General features: G+C 37.1%; 3 protein-coding genes across 4 annotated transcripts; all 3 read left to right on the forward strand.

Annotated features, from left to right (window-relative positions):
* Nucleotides 1–615: 615 nt before the first annotated feature.
* LOC109000998 (monogalactosyldiacylglycerol synthase, chloroplastic-like) lies at nucleotides 616–6,596 on the forward strand. Its single transcript, XM_018978100.2, has 8 exons — nucleotides 616–1,872; nucleotides 2,232–2,404; nucleotides 3,102–3,263; nucleotides 3,336–3,477; nucleotides 3,957–4,181; nucleotides 5,365–5,427; nucleotides 5,501–5,575; nucleotides 6,090–6,596. The coding sequence occupies exons 1-8, from the start codon at nucleotides 1,375–1,377 to the stop codon at nucleotides 6,309–6,311; spliced, it is 1,560 nt and encodes a 519-aa protein (XP_018833645.2). The 5' UTR covers nucleotides 616–1,374; the 3' UTR covers nucleotides 6,312–6,596.
* A 1,290-nt stretch (nucleotides 6,597–7,886) lies between these two features.
* LOC109000999 (ER membrane protein complex subunit 4-like) lies at nucleotides 7,887–12,988 on the forward strand. The gene is made up of 6 exons (XM_018978102.2): nucleotides 7,887–8,098; nucleotides 8,197–8,253; nucleotides 9,129–9,282; nucleotides 11,630–11,727; nucleotides 11,838–11,903; nucleotides 12,642–12,988. Exons 1-6 carry the CDS (start codon nucleotides 7,970–7,972, stop codon nucleotides 12,678–12,680), a joined length of 543 nt encoding a protein of 180 aa, XP_018833647.1. The 5' UTR covers nucleotides 7,887–7,969; the 3' UTR covers nucleotides 12,681–12,988.
* Nucleotides 12,989–13,427: 439 nt separating this feature from the next.
* On the forward strand, nucleotides 13,428–16,576 carry LOC109001000 (ubiquitin C-terminal hydrolase 22-like). Of its 2 annotated transcripts, XM_018978104.2 has the most exons (4): nucleotides 13,428–14,123; nucleotides 14,220–14,703; nucleotides 15,178–15,296; nucleotides 15,547–16,576. In XM_018978104.2, the coding sequence occupies exons 1-4, from the start codon at nucleotides 13,934–13,936 to the stop codon at nucleotides 16,308–16,310; spliced, it is 1,557 nt and encodes a 518-aa protein (XP_018833649.1). In that variant the 5' UTR covers nucleotides 13,428–13,933; the 3' UTR covers nucleotides 16,311–16,576. The 2 variants fall into 2 exon arrangements, with proteins under 2 accessions (XP_018833649.1, XP_018833648.1); XM_018978103.2 differs by having other exon boundaries at nucleotides 13,429–14,703.
* The last annotated feature ends 462 nt before the right edge of the window (nucleotides 16,577–17,038 follow it).

Consider the following 17,038-nt stretch of genomic DNA (forward strand, 5'->3'; position numbering starts at 1 on the left):
TGTGATAAGGATAAATGTAAGTGATATATAGAATTATATATTTATTTGAGAATGGAAATTTTTTGCTCTTTATAAGGTTTTAATGAGGCTCTAATTATATCATTTACTAGTTATGTTAGAGTATAGACCATATATTTTGGACCTTCCATTGGGACATTAGAGACCCATGGTTCTAAAATGAATGCCAATTTTCTTTTACGTTTTTGCTTTGAATGCTCATTTTGCTTTAAGAAAAGATTGTTATGACTAATTATCAATTACTTGCTTACATTTGGGAGTTGATCACAAATGTGTTTATAATACAACCCGCGACTTATGCTTGAAATTACTTGCACTTGTTATTCAAACGTGATCTATTATTATACGTTAATTAATCGGTAAATCGGTGGCTTCCAACTAGACCAACATATATTAGTATGCCCAAGCGTAACATCATTACAATTTGAGCTTTTGAAGGTAGGTAAAACCACAAGAGAATAAATCAAAACTTCATGTTAATATCTAACAATTTACCATCAATATAAATTAACAGGCATCGCGATTTCAGTCCATACGAAGAGAGGAGAGAGATGTATGGGCTACCATTTCGGTACACGGTTCGGTCCGCCGACTCAACTACGTAATGAGTAACATGTCGAGAATAGATGGGTCTGTAACGTATCAAACTCAGGCGAGGATGTCAGTGGGTCTGTAATGAGTAGGAAAAAGGCATCAATAATCAATATGCCCATCAACTGGTCCTTCCCTGTAAATTTACTGGATCCAGCCCATATTGTATGGAGGGTACAATGCAGAAAGACAGTCTATCTGGGCAGGTGGACACCTGATCTGGAGGTTGCTGTTCGTTGGTAGCTTCCTAGTCTAAAGTTCTTGCATCTGGTTTTGAATAGATACATTTGATGCAAGTGATTGTTTCACGACAAGCCATCATTGAAGACTGACTCCGGGAAGAAGATCTTAATTCTTTGCCCAAAAGTCAAGAATTACTCGAGGCGTCTCATTCAGACTCCAGACAAATAAACAGAAAGACCAGCAAAAGACCAAAATTGAAACCAAACCAGTCCACTCGCTTCCACCTCCGCTATTGTTATTTTCCAAAGGGCATTTGAATTTCGTAATTCGCTGTTGTGTACACACACACACACACTCTCTCTCTCTCTCTCTCTCTCTCTCAATTGTCCTTCTTCAGTTCTCTCTGCTGTTCTCCCTCATTATTTCTGTTCCGTCGGTGCGTCTCACTTATCTTATTTCATACTGCCACTGCCTTCTCTATTCGTTAAAGAAAACCCATGTGGTTTTGATGATAAAGATCTTCATGGACTAGTTGATTAATTTTACATTGTATTCTCCTGCACAAAAGAACAAACGGCAGCCATGCATCTCGGTGGTTCCACCGCATCCCAAGAAGCCATTTGTGTCCTCGATTTGGTATCCCAATTGGGTCGCTTTGCATTCGACACGAGGCTCCACACCTCTGGCTCGGATGGGTGCAATTCCTTCCTCTCCAATTTCCTCTACTACGAAGCCCTTGATGGTTCGGAGAAGCGCTTCTTTCGGGCCTCACTGAGTTTAGGTGTTAGAAGCGCTTCTGGTATTAGGAGTATTTTGAACGACTTCAACAGATTTATAAAGTTCCGTTGCGAGAGACTTCCAATTGGGTTCGCCTCGGTTCGGGTTGGCTTGGGGAACAATAATGGGCTTAGAGAAGATGGGTGGGGTGTATTGGCGGACGATGGCTTGGCATTAGACGCTGTGGAGGCTAAGGCCCCCAAAAAGGTTTTGATTTTGATGAGTGACACCGGTGGGGGTCACCGGGCTTCGGCCGAAGCTATAAAGACCGCGTTTCATGAAGAATTTGGGGATGAGTATCAGGTCAGTTTTAATGGATTCTAGTCTGTATGACGTGGTTTCAATCTATATTTTCTGTTTCTTTGCTTAGAAAAATGTGGGAAGAGAATAGAAATTCTCAAAATTTGACTTTCGATTCTCGAAGTTTGCGTTATTACGAACACGAACATGGTAGGATTAGAACATTTAGTTCACCGAATAACGCATGTATTTGTTTTAACTGAGATGGAATTTCAACTTTAGGAAGCCGGAGATGCTTAAAATTTTCTTTATTTTCCCCACCATTTCTCCGAAACGAATAGGAGGAATTGGTAAATGATGTCAGTTGGCGCGTTATTTGTGTTTGTTGATTATTTTCTGCATGTTATGAGTGCGTATCGCAGGTGTTTGTTACCGATTTATGGACGGATCATACTCCTTGGCCATTTAATCAACTTCCCAGGAGCTATAATTTCCTGGTGAAACACGGGACCCTGTGGAAAATGACATACTATGCAAGTGCTCCACGCGTGGTGCATCAGTCTAACTTTGCTGCAACTTCAGCATTTATTGCTCGGTGAGACTGTTTTTCTCTGAGTCGAATACTTGTTTTTCATTTTTCTGTATATTAATTATGTGATGTTATAGAAAAAATCTATTCATGATCTTTTTTTTCATTATCCTCTCATCATCTCATTATGTGGCATTAAATGATAAGTTCACAAGTAAAACATAATAAATAGTCTCCAATCATCTAATGCCACATCATTGGATGATGGGAGAATGATGAAAAAAGGGATGATGAGTAGCATTACTCGATGTTATAACACTTACGGATACAATGATATAAACATTTTAAAATTTCTTTTAACTTTTTTCACACAGCATACAATATAGGCATTCAAAGTATTACTTGAAGGAACATGCCAATGGAATTCATGTTACTGCTTTATGATTGTAGAAGGAGAACCACTGAATGTTGAAAGATGAAAGCCCTATTAAACTTACTTCTTGAAATCCATACTATGAAGTTGTTCCCCTTTCATTAATTACCCAGCATGGGGAAAAAGTGTTTAATCCAATTGGCATCCCAACCAAACAAAAATGTCCAGTACCTGAGTCACTGCTTTCTTTTGTCCTGTATAATTAATTCATGTCATTGGAAGTTACGTTTTTCTGCTGGTTTTTCAGTTTAAACATTATTAGTATTATTTTTGCTAATAAGATTTGTTGATCTTCTTTGATTATTGTCGTTGTTTTTTCCTGGAGTATAGAGAGGTTGCTAAAGGACTGATGAAATACCAACCGGATATTATAATCAGTGTGCATCCACTGATGCAGCATGTTCCTCTTCGAATCTTGAGGTCAAAGGGTCTTTTGAAGAAGATTGTCTTCACGACAGTAGTCACAGATCTAAGCACTTGCCATCCTACATGGTCTGTTCAACACAGTCTATTTTAATGATACTCTGGTTGTATAGTTTAGGTCTTTTATGTCTTAATCTTCAGGTTTCACAAGCTTGTAACCAGATGCTATTGCCCATCAGCAGAGGTAGCGAAGAGGGCCTTAAAAGCTGGACTCCATACATCCCAAATTAAGGTTTATGGACTTCCTGTGCGACCCTCCTTCATCAAGCCTGTTCGTCAGAAGGTTGGTTACTTCCTAACTGATACTCTTTTTAAGTTTGCATCTGGTCTAATGCAACTTGTACTCTGTTGCAATGTATGTTTGGTGATGGAACTTTTGATCCTTGTACGTTTGTACATGGAAAATACCTGTTGACCTGCCTTTTCTTTTTCCTGTCGCAATTTATGTTTGATGAATAACTTTTGGTCCTTGTATGCTCATACATGGCAAATACCTGTTGGTTTGCCTCTACTTTTCTGGGCATTGTCTATTTAGTTAACTTTTTGAAGCTCCTTCAAAACTACTTGCTAAATGTGCTTTAAAGCATCTTTCCCTGATAAGTACTGAGTGGGACTTCTCCACGTTGGATTTTTTTTTTTGAGAAATCAAACTTTCATTTGTAAACTGGTTATCTTTTGTATCCCAAAGCCTGTTTGTCATTAAATGTGTACAACAATATGATATTGACTACCGTGAGTCCACTTCATGTTCAACACCTATAGTTTGAGCTAAGGAGAGAACTAGGAATGGACGAGAATCTTCCTGCTGTGTTGCTGATGGGAGGAGGAGAAGGGATGGGCCCTATTGAGGCTACTGCTCGAGCTCTTGGAGATGCATTATATGATGAGAATGTTGGGGATCCTACAGGTCAGGTGCTTGTGATATGTGGCCATAATAAAAAGCTTGCCAGCAAATTGCTTTCTATAGATTGGAAGGTTCCTGTCCAGGTATTAATATTCTCTCCAAAACCCAGCCACTGCCTTGATTGTAGTTTGCCTTTTCGTTATGTGTGTGTTATTAAGATAAATGTGTTATTAGCATTTGGCGTTCTTTGGAGAGGGCCTTCCTAGCTCTCTATAGTATTGCAGCTAATAGGGAGGCTGCGGTGGCAGATGTGCTAGTGTTTGCTCATGGTTCTTATCAGTGGAACATTCTATTCACTCGGGATAACCATGACTAGGAGCTGTCTACCGTTTCAGAATTTTTCAGCTTGCTACACTCCTCATGAGAGATAATGGCACAAGTCGATAGAATACATTGGAGAACCAGTAGCAACAAGAAGTTCACAGTGAAGACATATTATAAAATGCTGGCTTCACAAGGTAATGTACCTTTCCCGTGGAAGAGCATTTGGAGGTCTCGCATACCTTCCAAAGTGGCCTTCTTTGTGTGGACTGCCGCCCTGGGGAATATTCTAACCACGGACAACTTAATGAAGAGGGGCCTCATTGTGATGGATTGGTGTTACATGTGTAAAAACATGGAGAATTAATAGACCATCTTTTATTGCATTGTTAGGTGACAAGAGAGTTGTGGGATGGGATATTTAGTAGAATAAATGCTGCTTGGGTTATGCCGTCAAAGGTGGCTGATATGCTTGCCTGTTGGAAGGGTATTCAAGGCTGTCCCCAGGTGGCGGCAGTTTGGAAGATGATACCTTTATGCATTATGTGGTGTATTTGGATGGAGAGGAACGCGATGTGCTTTGAAGATAGAGAGAGAACAATGGCGGAGCTTCAGAATTTTTTTCTACACACTTTACTCCTAGGGTTTTCAGCCACTGTCCTTAATGGAAACAATGTGCATGATTTCTTATCTTTAATGTAGTGCTTTTAGAATGTATTTAGACGTTTTCTTTTGTATACTCCCTGTGTACATGGGTTATGCCTATTTTTCATTCATATCAATGAAACTTACTTCTTATAAAAAAAAAATATTAACTTGCTGCAATGGCCATGGGGGATGGTGTTTCTCTAGGAGCAGACCATATGTAAACTTATGGAAGAACACTAATATGTGAGCTGGCATATGTGTATGGTAATATGGAAATGCAAACTCATTTATCGTAATATGCTTACCTAGTGTGGAAATAGGCTGAAGTGGCTGAAGTTAATTACTTCCTAAATATAGGTGAAGGGATTTGTCACCAAAATGGAGGAATGCATGGGAGCTTGTGATTGCATCATCACAAAGGTGAGTTTCTCACCGCAAATATGATTGTCTATTCTATTTATAACAGCCATCTACTAACAATATGCTTTTGTAGGCTGGCCCGGGGACTATTGCAGAGGCCATGATCCGAGGCCTCCCTATTATTCTGAATGGTTATATTGCTGGCCAGGTATTACTGTTGTAAGCTGTTCTTCATATTTTCTCAGTATGTTCTGTTAACTCGATTTAAAAAATCTTCATATTTAATTGTAACTTCTATACTCATAACTTCTATACTCACAAAGATTTGTAGACCCTTTGTTTGGTAATGAACGAATTAAATTTATATACTAGACCTATTGTTTGTCTAATAATTAATGAGCTACACGGGTTTATGGGCAAAAGTATGGTGCTTTAAGAAATATTGCAGTGACTGAAATAGCATATGAATTTGTAGTTATCTTGCATGTTTAAATGTTTATGAATTTTTTGTTGGTACTGAATGGTCAAGTTAGAAATCTGAGAGAATAGTACTGAGATTAGATGATATGAATATTGCTATCAAAATTATCAAAGGATCTGAACAGTGAACACCACCATGATAGTCATTTTAATGTATAAATAGTAAGTGGAACCAAAAAAAAAAAACTAAAGAAACTCTACCAATTTTGCTGTTTTATTTATTTAGTTATTTATTTCTTCAGGAGGTTGGAAACGTGCCATATGTAGTTGAAAATGGATGTGGGAAATTCTCTAAATTGCCAAAAGAGATAGCAAATATTGTTGCCGAGTGGTTTGGTCCGAAAGCTGAAGAGCTTAAGGCCATGTCCCTCAATGCAATGAAGCTGGCTCGGCCTGAGGCTGTTTTCAAGATCGTTCATGATCTTCACGATCTTGTTAAAGGAAGAAGTTTCGTATCCCACTAATACTATTCCTCCACAACTTAACCCTCCTCAGTCCTCTTCAACTTTGGTACATCATGTGTTCTCCTAAACTTCACCATTGGACAGATAACAAATTGACTATAATTTAGTAGAGAAATTCTATTTGCAGTCCTCACTTGGAGACGGTATGTACAGGCTCTTTATTAAATGAGAAAAATAATCATTTTAAGAGGAATATTTTTGTAATTTTTTAAAATTTTTAAGATAAAATTGTTTGCATTGCAGTCTCCAAATAGAGACTGTATGTAGCATTGCTCAATTTAGTAATTTCTTTTTCTTTTTCCTAACATAATGATCAAATACCTGCATTTGACAATTGTAATAAGTAGGGAATTTTTACTGTTGTTAAATGCAAAATTAGATTATGTATGTAGAAGAAACTTTCCAAAATCTCGAGCATCAAGTCTGTTATCAACACAGATTTTTATTTTAAAAAAGTAAGAAAACAAGAAAGGGTTATTATAATATTTGTGTGTAGAGCACGTTATTTAAATGGTAAGATTTGATTAATAAGATTCTAATTTTAAAATTTATCTTTTAAATTAAATTATGTCATATAAGTATTTTATTAAGTGCGTTATATACATTATTTTGAAAATAAAAAATTTTAAAAATATATTACACTGATAAGGAGAAATAATTGATTACCCCCAAATGAGCTGAGTTCACTAATAAAAAAGTCGGGTCGAGAAAGGAGCAGAGGGCGTACCTAATTTCTATTCAAACTGATTAGGCTCATTAAGTTTCGTTTGGAACTAATGAGCTGAGTTCACTAATAAAAAAGTCGGGTCGAGAAAGGAGCAGAGGGCGTACCTAATTTCTATTCAAACTGATTAGGCTCATTAAGTTTCGTTTGGAACTAAGACTCCTTTCAACTCATCTTAACTTATCATTATAATTTTTTCAAATTCTAATATAAAATATAATAAACAATTCAATTTTTTCAAATCTTATAATAATAATAATAATAATAAATAATATTCTAATAATATTTTATTATCTCAACTCAATTCAATTTAACTCAACTCATTTTAACATCCAAACGCAAGATTGTTGTAAGCAGCTTACCTACACTTTCTTCGGCTCAAAGAAAGTAGAAAATTCAGATCCATTTGGTTAAATTTTATCTAATTTTATTATTATAATTTTTTTAATTTATATTATGTGGATAAGTAGAAACAATCGCTTATCCCCAAATGAGTTGGGTTTATTATTTAAAAGTTGGGTCGAGAAAGGAGCAGGCCCACCTAATTTCTATTCAAATTGATTGGGATATGTTTCGTTTAATTATACAGTTTAAATGAGATGAAGTAAATTTTTTTATTAATAATTAAATAAAATATTATTATAATATAAATTTTTAATATTATTTTTATTTTAAAATTTAAAAAAATTAATTTTTTATTATATTTTATATAAGAATTATAATAATTATATAAAATGAGATAAAATTTATATAAAATATAATAAAAAGTTTAATTTTTTTAAATTTTAAAAAAATAATATTCTGAATTTTATTCAACATTTATAAAAAAAATATCTTTCCTACCCAAACGGGGTCTCATTCTCCAATATCGTTGGACAAGAGGTTGTACAAAAGGGAAGCGCAGAGTGAGAGAGAGAGAGTTCTATTCTTGAAAATGGAGAAAGGAAAGGGAGTGATGGTAGGGGGTAGAAGATGGGCCGTTGACTTCACTGACTACTCCACCTCTCCTTCTTCCCGCGACATTCCCGATCCCCCTGGTTTCTCTCGAGCCTCTCAAGATCAGGTTTTCTCTTTGTTTTGAGTTTCCTTCTCTTTCTTCTGCTTTTTATTTTTTAAGCTTCTTTTTTATTTTTAAATTATTTTGGTGATTATTTTCTGTAGGATGATTCAACTCTGAGTCGGCAAAAGAAGGACGCAGAATCGAACTGGAAATCTCAGGTATTTCCTATTGCTTTCCATCTTCGTATATATTGGATCTCGATTAGGGTTGTGGTCGATTTTGGATTTCTGTAATAAGGGGATGTTCCAACTATTGTTTTCCACACGTTTTTTTTCGGTGTCTTTACACATTTCTCCGCTTTATATCTTGTGCTAAGATTGCATGGTTTGGAGCAATGTTTTCGTACGAAGAGTGCAATTGGGAAAAGGAGGCAAGAAATTTTTGGGGCATTGAGATTAATGGTTTTTAACGTTGAATACAATTTTGGTTTGATGGTTTTTTTTACTTATAAAATAAAAATATCGAGGTTTCGGTAGTTTTGATCCATAGGTCGGTAAAATTGTGAAATACTGGGCAGAAAGCATGGAATCAATGACTCAAGTAAGTAGATGTGGGAATAAGATTCGCGCTAGTAAGCGTTTTTGGTGATATATGTTGGGAGTAAGCATAATTGAGCTTGTTGTTGCAACAGATATATGAGAAATATTTTCAATTTTTTTTATTTGAGGGTGACGAGGTTTACTGGAAATATATGGACGTCATAAATCTAAAGAAGGGAAATGAGCTGGATATGGGACTTCGGTTGTGTTTTTAATTTATTGTGGTTGTTTATTCAAAAGCTTTGACTGTGCCATTGATTGTTACTATTATGTCTGAGTTGTAGGAGTTGATCTTGTGTTGTCTTTATGATACGCATGGGCATTAGAATTGTTGAATACTTGGTATATTCAGCTGTTTTCCTCGTACTGTCACGTGCTAACCAGACAGTATTGATTTTATTGGTGATGCAAATATACTAGATAAAAAAATGAATTCAAATATGCTGGATAAAAAATGCAATAAGTAATGTTATGATCTATTTCTGTTTGGACAGAAAGCTTGGGAAGTGGCACAGGCCCCTTTCAAGAATTTGCTAATGATGGGATTCATGATGTGGATGGCTGGAAGTACAGTGCATTTGTTTAGCATTGGTATCACGTTTTCTGCTCTTTTGCAGCCAATTAGTGCCTTACAAGGGGTTGGGAAGGGTAAGATGACAGCTAATTTATATTTCTCCAGCTGCCATGTCTTTTAAATTTTTTTTTTCTAACAAGTCCTGGATCTCTTTTTCAATGCCCATTTGAATGCTGTCTACTTTGTGCTTATAGAAACCGGTATAATATTTTTTAACAAGTAATTTAAGAATTCATTAGAAAAATGGAAAAGGCATAGCCCAAGTATACAGGAAGGGGAGTGATTGGAAGGGGATTTGTTGTGGAGAGAGGTTATTGATTGGAAGTATGGATGTGATTGGGGGGATGGTGTTCTAAGGAGGGTAGGGGGTCCTATGGTGTGTGCCTATTGAAATTTATTAGAAAGGGGTGGGACGGTTTTGAAAAACATATTAAGTTTGAGGTTGGAGAGGGTGCAAGAATTCGTTTTTGATTTGATGAATGGTGTGGTGAGAGAGCTCTTTATTCTGTTTTTTTGGTTGTTTTCAGCTTGGTTGGAAATCAGCAGGCTCCTGTTTCAGAGGTGTTGTGTCGTGCTAATGGGACTGTGCATTGGAATGTTATTTTCACTAGAAATGTACAGGATTGGGAACTTGATGAGATTGCTGATTTTTTCAGCTTCTTGTATTCTCTGAATATAGGAGGAAATGTGACGGATTGAATGCTGTGGAAACACACGGGGAGCAAAAAGTTTTCAGTTAAATCATATTTTAAGGTGTTGACTGTTCAGCAGCATATCTCTTTTCTGTGGAAGAGTATTTGGAGGGTTTTTGTGCCGTTTAAAGTTACATTTTTTATTTGGACAGCTGCACTTGGGAAGATTTTGACGGTTGACAATTTAAGGAAACGGTATGATTGTTATGGAGTGGTGCTTCATGTGTAAGAAAAATGGTGAATCGATTGCTCATATACTCTTACATTGTGAGGTGGCTAGGGCATTATGGGTTGGTGTTCTTAGTAGAGCTAGGTTGAGTTGGGTTATGCCAAAGAGAGTGGTGGATTTACTAGCATGTTGGAATAGGAATCATAGTAGCTCTCAAATGGAAGCAGCGTGGAGGATGATTCCTTTGCGCATAATGAATGTGGTGTATATGGATGGAAAGGAACGAGAGGTGCTTCAACAACAAGAAGCGAGCTGTTGAGGATATCTGGAAATTTTTTGCGTCTTCTCTGCTTCAGTGGTTTTCTGCTAGAACCCAAGGGAGGGAATGTTCATGAGTTTTTGTTTTCTTTTCAGGTTTCCAGAAGGTAATTAGGTGTTTCTTTTGTATACATCTTGTGTACATGGGCTTCGCCTAGTTTCATTTGATCAATAAAGTTTCTTATTTATAAAAAAAAAGAAAAGAGTATACAAGATACAGAATACTAGCACAAATGACTTTGTACTCAAAGTGGATTGTCTAAGTGCTCCCCACCTCATCCTCCTCTCCTGGCTTTGTCTCATAATTATTCGATTCCCTCCGGATTAGCTCCTAAGAAAGTATGAAAATGCATCTCTTCGGGTAGGTTAAAAAAACTTAGCTCAACTGAATTGGGCCCAGCCATTGTGACCAAGTTCAGTGGAAGCCCAAGTCAACTAGAACTCAATCCGGAATATTCCTAGCTGAATGTGTGACTTTATACCAGTGTGCTCCTAATGACTGTTTTTTGTCTTGTTTTTTATGTTTTTGGAGATTGTATTCCTCTCATGTTTCTTACTAACCAAATATTTCCCTACCATTACAATCGAGGTGACATATGTAACAAAGATGCATTAATATGGCCTTATAAAAAAGAAAAGATGCATTAATATGGCCTTATAAAAAAGAAAAGATGCATTAATATGGCCTTATAAAAAAGAAAAGATGCATTAATATGGCCTAAGAAACCCCTAGGGGTTGGCTCAAGTGGGCTTGGGGTATGCTCCCCCAAGTTGGAGGTTCAAATCCCCTTGCAAACAATCTCTAGGAGCCATCGGATTAGGGAATTTTTCCTTTGAATTACCCAAGGTGCACTTGCGGGAAACTTCTTGCCGAGGGTTTGTGCACCCCTGGGATTAGTCAAGACGCTATTCCCGGACACTCGGTGCCAATAACAAAAAAAATGTGGCCTAAGAAAGCTAGTTTGATTACGCATCTCCATCTGCTGTGTTGCCTGCATAACAGTTGTTTCTTATTCTGTTATTTTTTTTTCCTTTTGGTGGGGGTTGGGGGTTTGAGAATCTGTTGCATCAAATTTGCTTTTCTCATTTGGCTTGACGTTTATGCTAGTTAAATATATTGAATGAGTTACTGTGAATGTCTCTTTTGTATAAACACCCTAGTTTGACATTTCTTATTGCTTCCTGTAGCTAAATATTTATTTGATCCAAGTTCATTCAAGCACTTCTAATTTGATTTTGCAGTTTTTGAGCCTTATAAAGATGTTAAAGTAGATCTTCTTGGGCCTAAGTTGCTCTTTATTGCCCTTAATTTGGGCGGTTTAGCCCTGGGTGTTTGGAAGGTGAGATGTATTTTCAATTTTTAATTATGTCTCGTTGAACATGCTTTCTATATTTCTCCATATTAGACTTTTTGGTTGTAATTGTTGTCCTTCGGGAAAAAAAATGGCAGCTAAACACTTTGGGACTTCTTCCTACCCATGCATCAGACTGGGTTTCTTCCTTACCTCCTGCGCAGGTTAAATTCTTCCTCCTATGATAATTGAATTACCAGATCATTTTTGTTTACCTTAGTTGTTTTTTGGAAATGATTGCATCAGAATTGGCAATGTTTCTCTAGCTGGGCTGGGTGCATCTAGTAGCTCAGAGTTTGGGCAGACTACTAATGTAGACATGTAAAATTGGAGTCTCATATCTCTCATTGCCATGGTTTTCATGGCTATACTATATTCACCAACAGAAGTAGCCCTTTGTTTTGATGTATCTAATTTCATTGCAATCATGAATACAAATTACAAAAGCATGTCGTTAAGGTTCATGTTCTTCTACAAAAGCGATTCTTCTAAAATACTTTATTTTCTTAGGCTTCAGCTATTATTTGTAATACGGACAAGTTTAATGACCTGCTTGTATCTCTCACTAGTACCTAGATGTAATTAGGTTTCGTGAGCTGTTTGTATACTTCTGGTGTACTTTGTTACTATCCTTATTTCAATAAAATTTACTTTTACCTATAAAAAAAAATGTTCTTCACTTTCTTTTCCATTATTTTATAACCTTACTCGAAATCAGTTTGATATTTTTCCTTTTGAAGCATTTCTTCATGGTAATTGTCATTCTTGGTCCATATCCTGATTATTGGCTTGCAGCAGCATGATTTTTTTTTTCCCTTTTTTATTGACTAGAATGCTTTACACACCTTGCTATATACACCATCTATGGAGTTCCTCCTGACATTTTTTTGTCTGATTTTCAGGAGGTTGAATATTCTGGGGGGGGTATTCCTATACGTTGATGTGCATTTTTGGTTCAATTGGCCGTGGTTCTCAAGATAGCATGAAGGAAACTTATTGGAGGATGTTTGATGTTGTTTATTGGCCGACGGGTTTTGACGCCTGGCCACCAAGGACTGTAACCCTGTCGCATGAAATGTTTAAATTTTCTCAAAACGCTTTAGCTGAATTTTTTGGCACCTAATGCGACTCATTTGTACGCATGATGTTGGAAATATTGATTCAACCAACGGTTACTAGCAGTCCGATACTGTGTCAGAATGGCAGTATTTTCGTTTTATTACTATTATTAAGGATGATTTTTCCTCTAGTAGAAGATACCCAATGTTAAAATGTGAGAAAATTAACCATTGTTAAAAGATGATTTTTTTTTTTATTATTATTGCTCGAAAGATGATTTTCTTTCCCCTCAATTTTTTATTCCTCCTTTTTTTTTTTAATTTAGTTCTTGCTTGCGATGTCAACTTATTTATTGTTTGTAAAATAGGCATCTCAATTCGAGCCCCTTTTAGACCTTCTAGATCAATGGCCTGCCTTTTACAGTCTTGAATCATTGAGCTCCTGAGTTGCGCTAATAATGTAAAGGGTAAGCCCAACTGACTCCACAAGCCTCGTAAGGTTGGAATTTCTTGTGGGGGGTGGGCCCAATGGCCTTCAGTTCCTTTGGAGATTGAGCCCCCTCTATGCCAATGTTGGTCTTCTGTTTTCTTGCCAACATTCTTAACTTTGACCATCCAACCAGAACCCGCCACTGGGACAAAGTTCCGACATTGAGGGCAATGATTTCCCAAAAATGTTTACCTCCACCGGATGAAAATCGAAATTCCTCAAACAGCGACGGTTCAGATTTGTCCAAAAAATTAATGTACTCGCCGCAGCGCCGCACTGGGTCCATTACCTCGGCATTCAGCAGGCGCTTCGCTTGGGGGGCTTCACTAATCAGAAGTTGAGAGATTGTTAAAGAACCTTCTTCTTCCCTTCTTCATCAAGTCATTCCCAAACAGACCTTTACTTCTCTCTCTTTCTCTAGATCGGTACAACCAAAACAACTACAAAATCAAAGGCCATACTCTTCAAATCCAATATCAAATCCTATTCGTAATCCTTTTTTTTTTCAATAATTCCATTGAAAAATTGAATCTTCTTTTGAGATTACTGAATTATTGTTATTATTTATAATATCGACAGCTTTTCTTAACAATTTTTCTTTTTCGTGATCTGCAACAAATCAAAGTCTCTTTCAATCTTCATCAACATGACCACAGGAAACCCTTCGTACACAAACCCAAAACCCTGCAAGCACCTTGCAGATTACAAGCTTAACCATGGCTTGAGTGGCTATAAATCCCTCCAAAAGCACCTCAAGACCGCCCCGCATGGGAAAACAAGTGTTGGGAAACCCAGCACAAAGACACCCAGATGCATATCTTGTGATGGGTTTCAAGGTAGACTCTATTTTTGCCTGATTTGCTCCTCAGTCTCATGTTTGGACCATAACCTTTTGCATACCCAGTCTGAGGTTGGTCATGATGTGGCTGTAGACATTGAAAGGGCGGAGCTTTATTGCTGTGTGTGCTGTGATCAGGTCTATGACCCTGATTTTGATAAGGCTGTAATGTCCAAGCACATCATGGGCATCACAGGAGACAAGAATGGTGATGAAAGTATTGGAAAGAGATTGGTTAAGAGGAGGAGATTGGGCTCGGGTGTAGTTGAAGAATTGGTGGATTCGAAGATATCTAAACAGTTAATTTCCATGAGAGATCGGAGGGCGAAATCTTGTTATCCATTGGGTTTGAGAGGATTGAATAATCTTGGGAATACTTGTTTCATGAACTCTGTGTTGCAAGCATTGCTACATGCACCTCCTTTCAGGAATTACTTCTTGAGTGGAGGGCATAATCACGAAACTTGTCGGAAAAGATCGGTGGATCAGCTGTGCTTATCTTGTGACATTGATGTCGTTTTCTCGGCTGCGTTTTCAGGTGATCGGGCACCATATAGCCCTGCTCAGTTTCTTTACAGGTCTGCCATTGCTCTGCATGTTCCTCTTTGATTCCCTCAAATCTTGCTGGTTATGAATTTTGATCGCATGATTTTGATGATTAATTTATACTGAATGGAACACTCACTTAGATTTGTTGCTTAGTTAAGCTTGAGCCTGCTTGTGTGGATCAACCAATTTGAATGAATTTACTATTTTACGGAAAATGTTTCATCTGATTCAAAGTTATGTAATGAGGATTATTCTTATAGATGTTGAACACAGTTATCAATATTGTCGTGCACATCATTTTCCCATCGCTTGTTATGTGTTTGAAGTTGGGCTCTGCACATAATTTAATTGAAAGCTGAACGGAATCACTTGCAATGATGTCCTTGTATCCTGGCTCGGTTTATTGTCTTAGTTCTTATAGCTTTATATCACCCCGCCCCCAAAATAAAAAATGTCCGGAGATGGACTTACTCTGAAATGATGAAACTTTGTTTACATTCAAGTTGGTGGCAGCATTCAGCAAACCTGGCAAGTTATGAGCAGAAGGATGCTCACGAGTTCTTCATTTCAGTCTTAGATGGGATCCACGAGAAGGAGGTAAAATCAAGGAACCAAAATAGAGGTAATTAGAAGTTGACTTCTGCTAGGTCTATTTAATTATGATGAAAAAAAAAGTGGCTTTTCTTCTTCTTAGTCATGTAGCTGTAAATATTATGATCCATGGCTCTCTATCGTATATGCGGAGGGACCATACACATGATTTGCAAAATAGGGACTGTGTTTTGAAAGGAGTAATTCACTAAGCATATGGATTGTTTATTGCATTTCTTAGTGGTTTTGTGTCTTATATAAATTAGTGATCTATTCGACAGATAATGGAGATTGCCAGTGTATTGCTCATGGGGTATTCTCTGGACTATTGAGATCAGATGTCACGTGCATGACCTGTGGATTCACATCAACAACTTTTGACCCTTGTGTGGACATCTCACTTGACCTGGACACAAGCAATTTCCCTCCAAAAAATACAGCTAACAAGTCAATCAAACCAGATGCAAACAGCAGTATGTCTACTCTTCTGGGTTGTTTGGATTTGTTCACAAGGCAGGAAAAGTTGGGATCGGACTCAAAACTTTACTGTCAAAACTGTCAAGAAAGGCAAGACTCGGCGAAACAAATGTCCATAAAGAGGCTCCCTTTGGTGTTGTGTTTGCATATTAAACGATTTGAGCATTCACCTGTTACAAAAATGTCGAGAAAAATTGACCGCTATTTGCAGTTTCCTCTCTCCTTGGATATGACACCATATTTATCCTCCTCAGTTGTCAGAAACAGATTTGGGAATAGAATCTTTGCTTTCGAGAGTGGCGAATCAGATATTTCTGCAGAATTTGAGATTTTTGCGGCGGTTACTCATGCAGGAACGCTTGAATCTGGCCATTATGTTAATTTTCTGCGCTTAAGAAACCAATGGTACAAATGTGATGATGCATGGATTAATGAGGTTGACGAGGGGATGGTGAGAGCTTCGCAGTGCTATATGATGTTCTACGTGCAAAAATCGCTTTACCAGAAAGCCAATGAGGATTGGAGCCACCTGCCGATTTCCCCAAGGAGAAACATGTTTGGCCAGTGAGAAGTGGGGGAGAAAGAAAAGACTTCTTTGTTGATGGGTTGCTTTCAGGGTTCAGCCATGAAAGACATCATAATTAACTGTTTATCAAGGTTTAGCCATGAAAGGCATCAACAAATGCAGAATAGGATGATCAATAATTTGAAAAGAGATGCTCATTTTCAAATTCCTCTAAATATGATTTATTAAATAGCTGCACAGGTGATTGATTGGCTGTATATAGGGTGACTTCCTTGATTGGATAGTGAAAGTGTTTCGTCTCGTCTTATCATTATAATTTTTTCAAATTTCCATACAAAATATAATAAACAATTCAATTTTTTCAAATCACAAAACAATAAAAATATTAAAAAATAATATTCTAATAATATTTTATTCAACTTTTATTTTAAGTATATCATCTAAACTCACTATCCAAACGGCTATCTAAAGATAAATTTGGGATGCCCTTTGAACTTGTACAAGGTTTTGCTCTCAAGATTCTTGGACTGCTGGCCAGTCGTGTGCAAAAAAAAATACGCACGACTGAAGTCATTCTGTTTTAATGTTGCTATTCAAATATCTAATTGGATTAGGAACTGGTTTTGGCCTCCAGGGTAAGATACAATACCCTGTTATGGTGCCATGTCTCTCACAAACTAAGAAATTTTGATTGCCAAGCTCTTTGATGTAGGAATTACAGGAGAAGGTCTCAATGTACACGCTTGATGGTGGACTATAGTTTTCTTTCT

This window comes from Juglans regia, chromosome 8 (genome assembly GCF_001411555.2).
Source record: "Juglans regia cultivar Chandler chromosome 8, Walnut 2.0, whole genome shotgun sequence".
NCBI classification, from domain to species: Eukaryota; Viridiplantae; Streptophyta; class Magnoliopsida; order Fagales; family Juglandaceae; genus Juglans; species Juglans regia.